Here is a 14,989-nt window from a genome sequence, read left to right on the forward strand (position 1 = left end):
AGGTGTCTTATCCTTCTACCCAGCTTGTTATGCATAGGCTGATTCCCAACATTTATTATGGTATGAAACATATTTAGGCTGAATATTAAAACATCACTTGGTTTTGTGGTCAGTTTCCCAGCAGCAATGATGTTAAATTTTTCCAGCTAACAATATCTATTTGTTTTCTTGGAAATAATGTCCATTTCTTTGATGTGAATAATTATTAACTGTTATAAAGATCGTTAAGGGGGAGGAAACAATGCAGTTAGTATGTCAGTTGTGCAATGAGTGAATGTCCTTTTTCTTTTTCGTTCCTGATTACTCCAACGGACCATAACAAGCTAAATGAATGTGGAGACAGAGACATACGCACGACATGCTTCTCAGCATGTATTGTAAATTTGTTTTCAGTTCCCTTTTATTTGTTTATGGAGAATGATGTTTATTACCTTAACTCTATTTGGATGATTGACAGGTTGTAAATGATCAGGTGATAGTGCAATTGATCCATTTGTGGCAAAGGCTTGTGTGTTGATGTGGAGGCTGCAGTTTGTCATAGCTGCTACGATGAATAAGCATAATGGATTTTCACTCATGTTGCAGTGGCAAGTTTTAAGATTTTTTAGATACCTGTATTTGATAGTACATTTTTTATGAATGCCCTGCTGAAAAAAAACAGCAGAGCTGGTCACCAGCTTTATATGGTGGTCCACAAACCAGGATGCTGGCGTGCTGGTGTTACAACAAGGCTTTTTGACTAGTAAGACTTCCTTGGTTAAGCCCAAATATACTAAGGTCATACTTCGGCCTGAGTGTCCGCATACAGGACGTGTGATGCAAATCTCTTCATCAGTACTCGAGCACTAAACGCGCACAACCCCGATTTTTCTAACTGCGTTTCGATGAACGTGCAGAATGCGCATTGCCTGGTGCAATTATTTGCACTAATTAGTGTGTCCACAAGGTGGTAACACACATTTGAGCTGTTGCTGTAACGGAGAAATGCTAGAAGAAGATGAAATCGGCAATAAACTACAGGAGACAAAGGTAAAAACATCAACAGTAGATATGCATGTCAAGAGCGTGTGTGTGAGGAGGTCAGAATATACCTGCAATTGTATAACTTGAGTCTGAAGGACTATAAAGACATCTTTATGGGTCTAAACTCCTGAAGAGAAATAGTCCAGTATCTCAAAGTAGTTGTAGTGTGCATGCGCCAAATGCCTGTGAATGTGTGAACAGTCATGGAGTGTACTTTGACAAACTCGCATTCGACTGTACGCTGAAGCTGAGCGTTCATGTCAAAATCGAAGTATACTTTGGGCTTTAACCTGCATTAATTGAAAACCCATTCTGGTCAACCAGCTTCACCAGCAGAAACATCAGTAATATGCTGATCCACCAGCTAGACCAGCAGGAACCAGCATAAACCATCCTAGATCAGCATGGGAACTGTATGCTGGTTAAGCTGGTCTTTTAAGCATGGTGAAAAGGACTGCAGCTTGATTATTGATGACTACTGAGGCTAACTAGGCAGTCCATTCTTGTTTTTGGAGATCGGTGGCAAAGTTTGGGTTTTGGTCCCAAAAGCCATGGTTTGATCACTAGATTTGGCAGTTTGCAAGTCTGCTGACACCATCTAGTGCCTATTGCCAGTATACGTTTGAACAACAGATGTAGAATGTATTTAGGGCATATTTATGGCAGGTCGTTTGTCTGATATTTTGGAAATAAATCTCATGAATTGTGGCCAAAATATTAAAGATCATGAGCAAATACAGTATAATCTTATTCTAGTCTTCAACTTCGTTTGCAGCAAAGCTGCTCATAAACTCCTACAATGTGATTGATGTTCCTAAGTCAATAAGAAGCTCTCCTTGTCAGACTGAGTCACGATCTGTGCATAATTACAGGTAGGAAGTAATATGACTATTAATTATGTGCTGCTGTATAAAAAAGTGAGGCAAATATGTGAATTTATGATGGATAGTGGTGCAAACTTTTAATTAAAATCGGACAGGAGCGATAAATCTTGCTGGCCTGATTTGGAGGCATGGCAGTGATTTGATTGGCAGTTTGGAAAAGGAAGGTGAATAAACTGCTGAAGATGCAAAAAATGCCAGAGAACCAACTTGGAGAAAATGGGAGCCATGGTGAGAGCTGGCCACAAACTGCTGTTATCATGGGCTTGTCACAGGCTGATGTCATGGGTGTATCATGAGGTTTAGGACGCTTAGTGGGACACTGCTGCATTTCATCGGCACACTTTTTAATCGTTAGTCTATGTACAAAATTGTCAGAAGGACATCTTTGGTCATTCATGTTGTGTCTCTCTGGACTTTCATTGTCTTGTACCATAAAGATTAGATTTTTAAGATGCTGTGTCAAGTTAAAAATGGTTTAAAAAAAAAAAAAAGACCCCTGCATTCTGTTCCATTCCTTTGCGAACTTTCTAGCTGTTTAAGAACACAAAAACATATCCTGTGTGTACACTACGACCTCTTAGACTATCACACTGTAATAAATATATTATATTATATAACATAAGTTGCTCATTGTTTTTATTGTTTGATTATTTTGTTGTTAATGGTTATTCTTTCATAGCTAGATGCACATTGGTTGAAGTAGACTGCTTATGAGCTAACTATAAAAAGGAGGCATTGTATTATTGTAGAATGTGATAGTCCAGCTAACTACAGTTTTTTTGTTTACTGAGAAATGCTATCAAAATTTGGCTTGTGTAGGAGAGCTGTTAGTTTGAAATTTGTCCAGAGGACAAATTTGCATTTTACTGTAATCAGCCAGAAAATCCATTTGTTATCTTGTTTCAGCAGTTCTGCAGCTGGCTTGTAGGATATAAAATTATAAAGTGGAATAAATATCTTTTGATGTTACTTTTTGAGTCCCGTGAAATCAGAATTTGTTTCTTTGTAATTTTCTAATTCCAATGTTTATTGTATATTTTTGTATTGATTAAACAGAAAATAAAGTAAAAAAACAGCAACCCCTCTGTCCAATTGTAAATAAATAAAAAATACATACATTTTTGCATCAGATTAATTAGTTTTTAGAGACATGTGACCGAGGTAACTTGGCTGAATGGGAATGATCAGCAATACATAATTAACATGGTTAAGAGATTTCTTTCTGGTCACATCAACTGTTTTGCAAGCTTTTTGTATTGTCTGCCATTTATTTATTTTTTCATTTATTATTATTATTATTATTATTATTATTATTATTATTTGGATTTTCTAAAAGATTGCTTTGTGTTGTAACTCTCCTCTCTTCATAGTCTTTAATGGCACAGATCTGATCCCACAAGCCCACTCATTTTTCCAAGATGTTTCAAAAACACTATAATATTAAGATTAATCCCCTGTTTTTGTGCTTGAGGGAAGCAGTAGGTTTGTTGAATGGTGTTTTGTCTTTGACATTCAGATGCATTATATAGTGCAGGTGCCTTCTGAGTATATAATATTAGGTCTATAATAATATAAATCAGGATTTATGGTCCAATGCAGAATAACTGCCTTGGTCTTAAGAGAGCTCTCAAATTTTGAACTCACATGTGCAGAGACACCCATCCTTTCTTCCCTACTCTATGTCAGTCTGTATTATCTGAAGGCTGACACACAGTGGGCGAGTGTGCTCAGTGCATTTAGACACTCTGGAAAGGAGAGGCGAAGGAAAGACAATAAGGATGGCAGGGTGGTTGAAGCCTTGTACACTTCTCACTGAGGTAGTGACACTAGATCCCTTCTCTTTGTCTAAAAAAAGGCTTTTTTTGCGCTTTATTCAAAAATATCACCATCCACCACATCAGCAGCTGATATTCCACCATTCCCCTATGTCACCTCTTCCTCACAAATAAAAGGTCTGCTTCTATTTCAGCCATCATGACTTGATTCACAGGGGCTAATACAAGGAAGTGAGAGAGCCCCTTGGATGAAATTAATTATTTTTGATCCATGAAAAATTTGCAAATGTGCTGAGAAAATTGCTTCCCCCGCCATAAGTGACTGTTTCAAGTGGAGACGTTGGCTTCTCCGTCCCCCCACCTGCAGCTGTCGAAAACCCTCCCCTTTAAACGCCATTTGATTTGAGCCGTCTCGGTTTTATTCCTACAGCAATCACTCCTCTCATTCTTTAGACTCGGGCATATTAACTTGGTGATTTGAGAGGGGGCCCTGACATTGGCCCAGTCTTATCTCTAATTAAACCCCATCTAATCCTGCTGTGCGCTCCAACAGCACCTGCATCTCTGGATACCAGAAAGGGGATGCATGCTTGAATAGTGACTGCATTCGGTTACAGCTCTCCAACTCATCCAATGCCACGCTCCCCAGCTAATCACAGCATATGATCTGTAGCCTAAGGCTCTCTGCTTATGCCAAACCAGTGTTTGCGATTTCGAGCTGTACATTGTTCAGGCTTCATGGGGAAGCTTTGGTTCTATGGCAGTCAGGTGTTTCTAAGAGTTCTGTATCAGAGGATGAAGAAAAGCTATATGCTTCTGCTGTGTATGCATGAATTGTTGTGTCATACCTTTGTGCAAGTCACATAACTTTGCTGACTGTCACTTCCAGACAGAATAAGTTTCAAGACTCTCCTCCTGTCTTCCACAGCTGCCAATGTCCTAGCCCCGCATTGGTTGGCTAGCCTCCCCTCCTCAACACATGAAGAGTTTCCGCTTGTCCAGAGCAACTTCTGAAACCTTGTTCCTCAGTGGTACAACCAACACTGAACATCTTTTGAGTACAGCTAACACACAAACCACATTCAAACAAAAACCGCTCTTCCATAAACAGGCTGAATGGTTGCTGTTGCTGAATTGTGTACCGATCCGTGGTTGCTGGCACAGTTACGGTTTCTTTTTCCATTGTGGTGCTGCATGGAAACTGATGAATTGTCAACCGCCACTACACTATAGGCGTTTCACTAGAATGGTTCTCTGTCCTGAGTATTGATAGGTAGCTGTGCTGAGAAATCTGGGCTGGAACGGTTTGTAATCGTACCGTACCAAACTTTGTTCAAGTGGAAATGCTACTGGAACCATTACTCACCGTGCTCAGAACTGGTCGGTTAGTTTTCCCGAAAGTGGAAAAGCAGCTATAGCTTCAAGACGCATCTACTCTAGACATCACATTGACAAAAACACAATAAACACTATATACAGCACCTGCACTACTAATACCCTGTAGTCATAGGCCCTATCTAAAATAGCACTTTTGGTGTGGTCCTGAGGGTGTCCCCTTTTTAATTTTATGATTCAGATGGGTGCTCACAAATGCTACAAAAAGTTGTTGTCCTATGATGACCTGATGGATTGCATCCTCATTGTTGCCTGCACATTCGATCCCTGCTTCAAACATCTTTAGTTCATCCCTGAGAGCATGAGAGGGCCCACCTGTAACCATCTGAGCAAGCTGCAAGAGGAGGGGGAACCGCCGGCAGCAACAGGTAGTCCAGGCTAAGAGATATAATGTTAAATGTTAACTTTTAGCTGTTACAGCTAGATGTATGCCTAACTGTGTTGCATACTTCTAATAAAATGGTGCTTACTAGGAGATATCTTAATGGTTGATGTTTATTCCATCTGAACTATTTACATATAAAGCAACACTCACATCTTCTGACATAATTTCCCCCTCAGGTGTGAAACTACTACGTGCATTTCCATGGCAACCTATATGACCCCAGGCTGGCTATCTAATGCCTGATGACATCTAGCTATGTTGATAAAAAAAAAAGAAAATACATATAACTACCTAAAAACAATTAAATTGCAGCATACTGTATGTCGATCTGTCTGTTGTTTATTGTATGATTGTACAGTTAGGGAATGGAATTTCTGTAGAGGGTGGGGGGTGGAATGACATCACAACTATTCGACTCGACTAATGGTCGAGACTAGTCGACTATTCAAAATCAGTAGTCTTGCAACCCCTATTTCACAGCAGACTATTACGCAACAGTCCACAGTACATTTCTTCACCAATACTTGAACTCTGAGAAGGATTGCTAAGGTTGAGGGTGCCATTTAGGACAGGGCCTATGAAGTATTTAGGGAGTCACTGACTATGTTTACATGGACACCAGAATGTCGTTTATTGCGAGAAATCTGCTTAAGGCTCAAAAACGGTGTATGGGTTTACATAAGCTGTGTTCTCTTTACTCCTGTATACATACGGCTCGATCAGTAAGCAGCTTTCTCCACAGCAATGTAATTTCCCTGTGACACTTGAGTAAATAACAAACATAGCATAGAGGAAGCAATTTTATTCTCTGTTTCTTTGCTTCATTTCCAGATTTTCCAGAATTGTTGATGTGTTTTTATCCCTCACTTTCTAATGCAATCTGCAGTGGAATTGTGCTACAATAGTGGGATTTCCCTCTTATGTAAAACTATGGGATTCCCCCAGTGTTCTTGAAAGCATATACGCCAACTTGAGGGACAGTCAATATTTTCATTGGTGTATATAAATGGATATAGTTTATAGTGTATGTGCTTTTCCCACTATTCTCCCAGAAATGTTGAATTCTTCCCGCTGTGTTGACATGTTGTTGGGCTCCATCCTATGACTTGTTATCTGGCCTGTGCAGGCACATGTGCACTCCTCAAAAACTGGTTAGAACACTGCTTATGTGTTTACATGACCACATAAGCTGCATTCTCTGGGAGAAACCCAGGTGTGTTAAACCATTTTCTCTTAATCCCTTAAAGGGTGAAAGGAAACCAGCATTCTCGTTTACGTGATGTTTCAGAATGCCGCTTTCTGCAAAAACCCTAGAATAAACCGTTTCTCTTAAGTGCATGTAAACATGGTCATTCAATCTAGATGTATGTGAAATAGTGTTTCGGCTAGGTATTGACTTAGCAATTGAATTTTGTGCAAGGTTGTATTGTATCTGTAGATTTTTAAAGCTTCCTCTCGGTGATTAAGGCATAAAGATTTAAAAGCTTGTGTATTCTCTGATGCCTGTCCAGGTATTTGCCATTCATGTGATTTGTGCATTGTATTGTATGTCGCTTTGGTAAGAAAGTGTTTGCTAATAAAATACTTGTATTGAATTTCTCTTCCCTTGTGTGTGTGTGATTCTTGGGTGTATGTTCTACACCCAAGACTTTTGATTATATGGAATGGGATTTTTTGTTTTTTATTTATAAGAGCAGCAGATATCATCAGATTTCCTAAGGTGTTTGTAAAATTTATGTGAAGAAGATATAGACAATAATTGTTTGTTTGTTCATTTTTCTAATCTTTTCTGCAACTTTTTGTCTTGGCCTGCAAATCCTCAGCTTTCATTTAAAGGCAAAATTTTTCATTTTGTGTCAATTATAGTGACCTTGTGCTGTCAAAAGTATGACAGTCTGATTGTACATCTTGTTTGGACAGTAAGCAGACTGATGTTTTGTCCTTTTTGTGATTCAAAAGCTGTAGCAAAGTAAAGAAAAGAGTGAGTCGGATTGATGAGAATGAGTATTTTGTTTACCCGAATGATAAAAATTAATCAGAGAGTGTTTTTGTGTGTGTGCTATAGGTGATGCAGGTGGTGAAGGAACAGATCACTCGTGCTCTCACCATCAAGCCTAACTCTCTAGATCAGTTTAAGAGTCGTCTGCAAAATCTGAGCTACACTGAAATCCTCAAATTGCGCCAGTCCGAGAGGATGAACCAGGAGGACTTCCAATCCCGGCCCATCCTGTGAGTCATACGCACACTGGAAACTGTTTAGTTATCTGACATACCCAATTTCAGCAATCAGTCTCACCCAGTTTTGGACCATGCCTGCTGCATCTGTGTTCTACTTATGATTTAAAAGAAGCATTTAACTGCAATTTCCACTCATATTTTAATGTCAATAAACAACATTCATTTATAACTCATGGAGATTCAGAGGAGTCTCCGTTAAATACATTGCCAATTGCATTATAGCAACACCATTCAGCTGAAAACAATTCATCATAATTGAAAACAATGGGAATAGTAAAAGTAAAATGTCTTGGTCTGGTACAGTAATGAGATTTGTTGGGTAAAATTGGATTCTCTGAAACCAGATAATTCAAATTTGGTTCTCTGTAAACCAGATAATTAATCTACAATAACACCTTCCAAAATGGTCAGAAATCTAAGGTTGCCATCGACAACCAACTCCATTTCACCGACTACATCTAAAAAACAAACAGGTCATGTAGATTTGCACTCTACAACATCAGGAAAATAAGACCCTTTCTCTCTGAACATGCCATACAACTCCTTGTTCAGTCGCTTGTCATAACTAGACTGGACTACTGTAATGCTCTTTTAGCCGGCCTTCCTGCATTCACAGTTAGGCCTCTGCAAATGATCCAGAATGCAGCAGCATGTCTGGTCTTCAACAAACCCAAGAAAGCACATGTTACACCCTTCCTTGTCTCTCAACACTGGCTGCCGGTTGCTGCACGTATCAGCAGTATTTTTCTGATACAACTGAAATTTTGTAAAGCAGCACTTTTCGTTCTGCTGTCTCCTTAATATGAATCGCTTATGTTGTATTCTTCCTCTTTTTTTAAAGTCACTTTGGATAAAAGTGTCTGTCAAATAAATAAATGTAAATGAGTATTGGAACTGAAAATAATGTCAATGCAAAAAATCAGAATGGTCCTAAATGTAGACATAAAAATAAGGAGCATAATTCCTAACAAAAATACAAATCTAAATACAATTCAACAAACCAAAATCAAAACCCATTTAGCCATTTTATTACCACAGAGTGTGCACAAAATTTGTGTCACAATTAAAATTACTTTTTAAATAAGTACTAAATTAAGTACTGAATTTGTACTTAATGGCTAAATAATGTTGGAGAGACAAAACTCTCATCTTCAAATATTTAAATCTCTACACTGTAAGTTAGAATGATCAGAGCCACAAAGACAAAAGGAAGATATCAGTATGCCAGTACAGCAATGACCTCATTCCATAATGTTGTTCTATCAGTGCATGCTTCATATGCCCTGTGTGCTTCAGAGTCATGAATAATTCACTTGAATTAGTATTTAATGTATACAGTATGCAATCGTTTTTAGAAGATACATCTGTTAGAGCGTACAGCAGAATTATTGATCTTCAATCTTTAGGTTTGTGGCAAGTATGCCCTGTTTGCCTCATGTTCAGTTGTGTTTTTGATGCACTGTACATGACAGTGTATGAATCTTTCTTTGTGTGAACTGTCAATAAAGTGCTTACAGGGGGATCAGTCCTTTAGTCTGTTTGTCATAATGTTTCATGTGTGATATGCTCTAATGTTTCTCCAGGGAGCTTAGGGAGAAAATCCAGCCAGAGATCATGGAGCTGATCAAACAGCAACGCCTCAATCGTCTGTGTGAGGGCACCTGCTTCCGGAAGATCAGCAGCCGAAGGAGACAGGGTACGAAATACACATTCTATTAAAAGATTCCCCTAAGTTTATTGGCTCCAAAGACTCTAAGACATTTCTGCTTTTAACCCTCTGGAGTCTGAGGGTGTTTTGGGCCCTGGAGAAGTTTTGACATGCCTTGACATTTGTGCTTTTTTCAGTTGCTTAAAAACATATTAATGGCTAAAGTCTGATAACACTGTATTCAGCACAAACTGGGCTACAATAATATGTGAGCAACATGTATGTACATGTTTGTATTTTTGAGAAAATAACGTTTATGTGTGGTTTTTAAAAAAAAAAATTTTTTTAAGTCACTGAAATAAGGCCATATAACACATACTAAACATTTGTTCACAAGACTTTTGAGAACTGGATCTTGTAGCCTAGAGTTTTTGCTACAAAATGATGTGAAAACCATCCTGATCACTCATTCATACAAAACAATATAGTCATTTAACTTTTGTAAAACACTTTTAGTGTTAGAAAGGCCATATGCGAGGAGGCGTGGATGATCATGAATCATTCACACCTGAGGAGACAAAGACCCCTCCCCTGAGAGAGAATGAATGTGAGGAGACTTAATGATTGAATGTATTGTTTGTAGCTTATTCACAAAATCAAGTTTAAGTTAAAAGAAGTAATCGGAATATACATTTTCTTTACATAAAGACTTTACTTATAAACTTTAGACCTACACTACCGTTTAAAAGTTTTAGATCTGTAAGATTTTTTTAACGTTTTTAAAAGAAGTCTCTTCTGCTCACCAAGGCTGCATTTATTTGATCCAATATACAGCAAAAACAGTGATATTGTGAAATATTTTTACAATTTAAAATAACTGTTTTCTATTTGAATATATTGTAAAATGCAATTTATTCCTGTGATCAAAGCTGAATTTTCAGCATCATTACTGCAGTCTTCAGTGTCACATGATCCTTCAGAAATCATTCTAATATGCTGATTTTCTAATATGGGCATATTTACAGCACATTTTACACATTTACACCCGAACAGATATTTGCAAGCACAAGCTTCGTTGATGATAATGAGGCAGCATAAACACTAGTTTATTATTTTTATATCATATTACATATCGTATTTATATCATACAGCATACAATTTAAATACCTGCCGAAACAACATTTAAATGTAACTAAAACTTGCCTATTAGGACATATTTCAAATTTCAATACTCTGAATCCTGGCTGGCAAATCTGGAAATAGTCCAACTAGTAAAATATGTACATGTATATGTAAAATAGCATGTCAACTAATGTAAGTAAAGACTTACTTATCCGAAATTGTATCCTTGGCTGGATCAAGTCGCTCTTCAAACGTTCATCATCGGAGTCCCGCTCTTCTTCTGAGGAAAATGTGAACTCTTCATCACTATCCAGGACCATCTGTAGAGCTTCCTCACCTGTGTAGCGTGCCATCTTCCAAATGCGCAGGAAAGTGAATGAATCTGATGATGAACTTGATGCTTTTTAAGGCACTGTTGGGGGCGTTTACCATCTGCATTGATCGCCTCAGCACATTACCGTATGAATAGTGTGCTCTGCTGGTGGGTAGGATCACATAGATTACATTGCAGGAGAATATTTGTTTTAAATTTGAATTGTTTTATTTAAAAGTAGACATTTTAAGCTTTCTTTAGACATATGTTTCATGTTTGTCTTGATAAGTATTCGCTGAGTTTCAGTTAATTTTTGTGACGTGTTTCAGAAAGATGCTTGCGGAGACAGAGACGGCTGAAAGCGCACCCTGTTTATTTTCAAAATTTTACAAAATCACAAGGTTTTGTTGTTATTGTGAGTGTACACAAATAAAAGTAGACCCTTTATAGTCTCTAATGATATCTTACACTTATCTGTATGCCCAAAAATGACGGAGTATTTTAAGTTGTTTCCGCTGTTATGAGGAAAAAATCCAGCAGGACGCGCGTCCATCGACCCCTGAGGGTTAAAAGAGGCACACTTTCTGCTGAATTATCTCCGATGCACCAGATCTGTGTTATGTATCACTCTGGGAGTGTACATGAAACAATTCTGGGTTTGTAATTTTGATTTCAGCATTCTGTTCACTGGAACCTAGTGTAGCTTCATAGCCTCTTAACCCATAATGTATTAAATTGTCCTGCTTTTATTGATGAACTTTATAGAGCACAACAGTGCCCTCCCACCTATTCAGCCGTATATTCCTTATTCATTTTCATCCATAGACTTTTCATAAAATCCTTCATAAGAGTTGTAAGCCATGAATCAAACCAACCAGCTCTGATGTAAATCACAACATCACAAACTTTGTTTTAAGGCAAAAAAGTACTTGAAAATCTGACTAAAAGACAAAGGTACAAGGCTATGTACTACCGTTTTCATGAGGGCACAGACTACAATCCCATGAAGCATTGCGAACAATGTCACTGAATAAAAAACGATGGGGATACATAAAACTATTGATTTTAGGTTGTTGATTACAAGTATAAAAACAATATATTTTAGGTTTATTGTAAAATATTCTGATTTGTTCACATAGATAAGTAGTTTAAAGTTGAAGGGACACCGACTCGATTAAATCATTCACACTGTGTCATAGGGGTGTGCGGGTGCGCTAAGGTATGTTTCGCTGGCTTCGCTGGCCGTGGTTCTCTGATTGGTGACGTTTTCTCTGCTAGACCATGGGTAATGTAGTTGTTTACAATGGATTCTGCTACCAAAAACTCAATGAAGTTGAAATAATGCAGACTGATGGCTTCAACGGAAGCATATACTATCAATGAACAACCTCGTCGCTCACGGTAGGTCTGCCTCTAAAGTTTTATAAGTTATCATTGAAAATCAATTCGCCTATGGGATAAATTAATGGGATTTTTACTTCCGGAATCAGACTGTTGCTCTCTGTTAAGGTCATTCTCATTCTTGAACATAACATCAGAATTGCAGAGATCTTCATGGGTTTTTCAATCCTTTCACAAACTAAAATATCCACATATTCAAAATGTTGTCTTAGGAGGCAGCTTTTATCCAAATATCTTACTTAAACACACTCTGAAACTGATCTGTTATTAAACTGACAGAATGATTTAGCAAGTGTGAAAAATAGCCTTGTCTGTTGCTGAGAGAGCAAAAGAATGGGGCCAATTTCAAACAAGCACTGAGTGGTGGGAGTGATAAAGCTTACAGCGCAGATTGGGGAGATGAAGGATCGTTGAAAGTAATATCGCTTTTTATGGGAGTTGGCTGAAGAGGAGGGCTGTCTGTTGAGCTCAGAGGGAGGCCTTATCAGTTAGCCGGATAATTTAACACTCTTCACACTTCGACAGGATTAGATCATTCGGAGACTAGACACCTTGTCTGTCTCTTGCTATGCATCCGTCTGCCTGTCTGTCTCTCTCTCTCTCTCTCTCTCAATGTTCCCACCTTCCCTCTGCATCTCTCATTCTTGCTCTTTCTCTCATTTTTTTCTTTTATCCGGTTGACAATTTTCACACTGTTTCATTACCATTACTGCCTATGTTCTGTTATGAGCCTCATTTGTGTGAATGAAAAATTTTCTCACCTTGTTTGCTCACAATCAACAATTTCATAATCTGAGAATACCTGTTTGCAATTAAAGTAACTAATATGGCACTCTCTTATAATTTGAATAATGAAACAAATTTGCAATTAAGCTGCATTAACAGCAATTTGAGTGACAAAGCGACCAGTAGTCCTTCGAGTTGCCGATTCGGGGTGACATGAGCGGCAGAAAGTGTTGGTGTTGTAAAAAATTCCAATTAAATTCAAATGCTAAGTGACAATTCTGTGACTACTAACAGTAATGAAGTGGCGCTCACATGATCTGCTGCCTGATACAGCAGCAGTTGAGTAGGACCACCTACGAGCAACCAACAGCGACTTGGTGACCTCCTGCAATTTAATTGAGTCCTCCTTCAGGTTACTAACTGCTCAGAATAAATAATAGCTTTAAATCTTTACCCTTGCTCATGTCCACATATTGTACTGTGTGTGTGTGTGTGTGTGTGTGTGTGTGTGCATATATATATATATATATATACACACACACACACAAGATCTCTCACTCACATTCCATATATTACTTTTATAGTTCGTGATATTATAATTTTCTTCTATTGATGTTCATCATATCAGCCATCAAGTCTGAATTACATTGAATGTATTTCCTTTTTCAATGGCTTGCACCATGACATTCAGATACTGTATGTTCTACTCTCTAATACATTCTTTAGAATAAGTTTCCCTTTAGGAGGCACCAAACACATGAAGCCACCTCAATTCACATACTGTATCTTTCATGTCAAGATAATGTCAGACGCTTGCTTTTGTCCATGCGCAAACTAACCTTTTCAGCAAGCTTTTAAGGCTTGCTCTTAGATGGTAGACTGAAACACACCTGTGGCTTTCCACTGTAATAAGTGCAACATCCAGAGCTGCTTTGACATTTGTATTCCCTATTGTTCCCCCATAGCAGAGCTCTCTTCTTATCGCTTAAAGTGAGCATTCCAATCCTGAATTTTAACCACAAGCACTGCAGAGGTTGAGCTGAGGATTAAGAATAATGTTGAACTTGTTTTTGTTTTTTACCTTTAATTATGAAACAGTTTTGTTTGTTTGTATATGTTCTATTTTAGATATTTAGATATATGAGTGCATCTAGTCTCAGACACAGATCGCCCACAGTTAATTCACTGCCCATCTGATGCATATTGCATTCAAGCACTGGCAGAACATAGTGCAATGGTGCAGCAGTTTTTTCAACAGTTCTTTTTCGACAGCCTTGAAAATTTCATTTTGTTGCTAGGTGGACTTGTAAAAAAAATGGTGCAATCTGACTCCTGAAAATTTTGTAGCAGCTAGCCAGTCAGACTGCACCATTTTTTTACTAGTCCACCTGGCAACAAAAAATTTTCAAGGCTGTTGAAAAAACTGCTGCACCATTGTTTAAATGCACTATAATTGAGGTATCATTAATTTCAGATTTATATGCCTCTGAACAGTTCGTAACAACAAAACAAACTTGATTGGTCACATTACTTATCGGTCATACAGTCTTTTTGTCTAAGTGGACAGTTCTTGGCCAGAAGAAGTTGCAAAGTGTACCAGACTTTATTGTGATGGTAAAAGGTCAAGATAGTCATTGTGATAGTCAAGGGCCAAGATAGTCATTGCGATTAGTCAAGGGTCAAGAAAGTCATTGCGATTAGTCAAGGGTCAAGAAAGTCATTGCAATTAGTCAAGGGTAAAGAAAGTCATTACGATTAGTCAAGGGTCAAGATAGTCATTGCGATTAATCAAGGGCAAACATAGTCATTGCGATTAATCAAGGTCCAACATAGTCACTGAAATTAATCAAGAGCCAAAGTAGTCATTGCGATTTATCAAAGGACAACAGAGTCATTGTGATAGTCAAGGCGCAAAGATAGTCATTGCGATAGTCAAGGGCCAAGATAGTCATTGCTATTAATCAAGGGCCAAGATTGCAATTAGTCAAGAGCCAATATAGTCATTGCGATAGCCAAGGACCAAGGCTATTAATTGTGTCAGCCTAGGGCCAAAGATAGTCATTGTGATAGCCAAGGGTC

General features: G+C 38.1%; 1 protein-coding gene across 6 annotated transcripts in view; it reads left to right on the forward strand.

The window, feature by feature from the left end:
* The window catches only part of LOC127420648 (engulfment and cell motility protein 1), a 150,625-nt gene that overhangs the window by 127,783 nt on the left and 7,853 nt on the right, over nucleotides 1–14,989 (forward strand). For 5 of the 6 annotated variants that reach the window (XR_007893842.1, XM_051663066.1, XM_051663067.1 and 2 more), the window contains 2 exons: nucleotides 7,528–7,691; nucleotides 9,284–9,396. Coding sequence is in view for 5 of the 6 variants with exons in the window: in XM_051663066.1 (XP_051519026.1) it covers nucleotides 7,528–7,691; nucleotides 9,284–9,396 (277 nt within the window). In the remaining variant the exon portion in view is untranslated. Of the gene's footprint in view, nucleotides 1–5,298; nucleotides 5,446–7,527; nucleotides 7,692–9,283; nucleotides 9,397–14,989 lie in introns of those variants that run through there. The other variant, XM_051663069.1, reaches the window with a different exon arrangement.

The sequence above is a fragment of the Myxocyprinus asiaticus genome, chromosome 30, assembly GCF_019703515.2.
Source record: "Myxocyprinus asiaticus isolate MX2 ecotype Aquarium Trade chromosome 30, UBuf_Myxa_2, whole genome shotgun sequence".
Lineage (NCBI taxonomy): Eukaryota > Metazoa > Chordata > Actinopteri > Cypriniformes > Catostomidae > Myxocyprinus > Myxocyprinus asiaticus.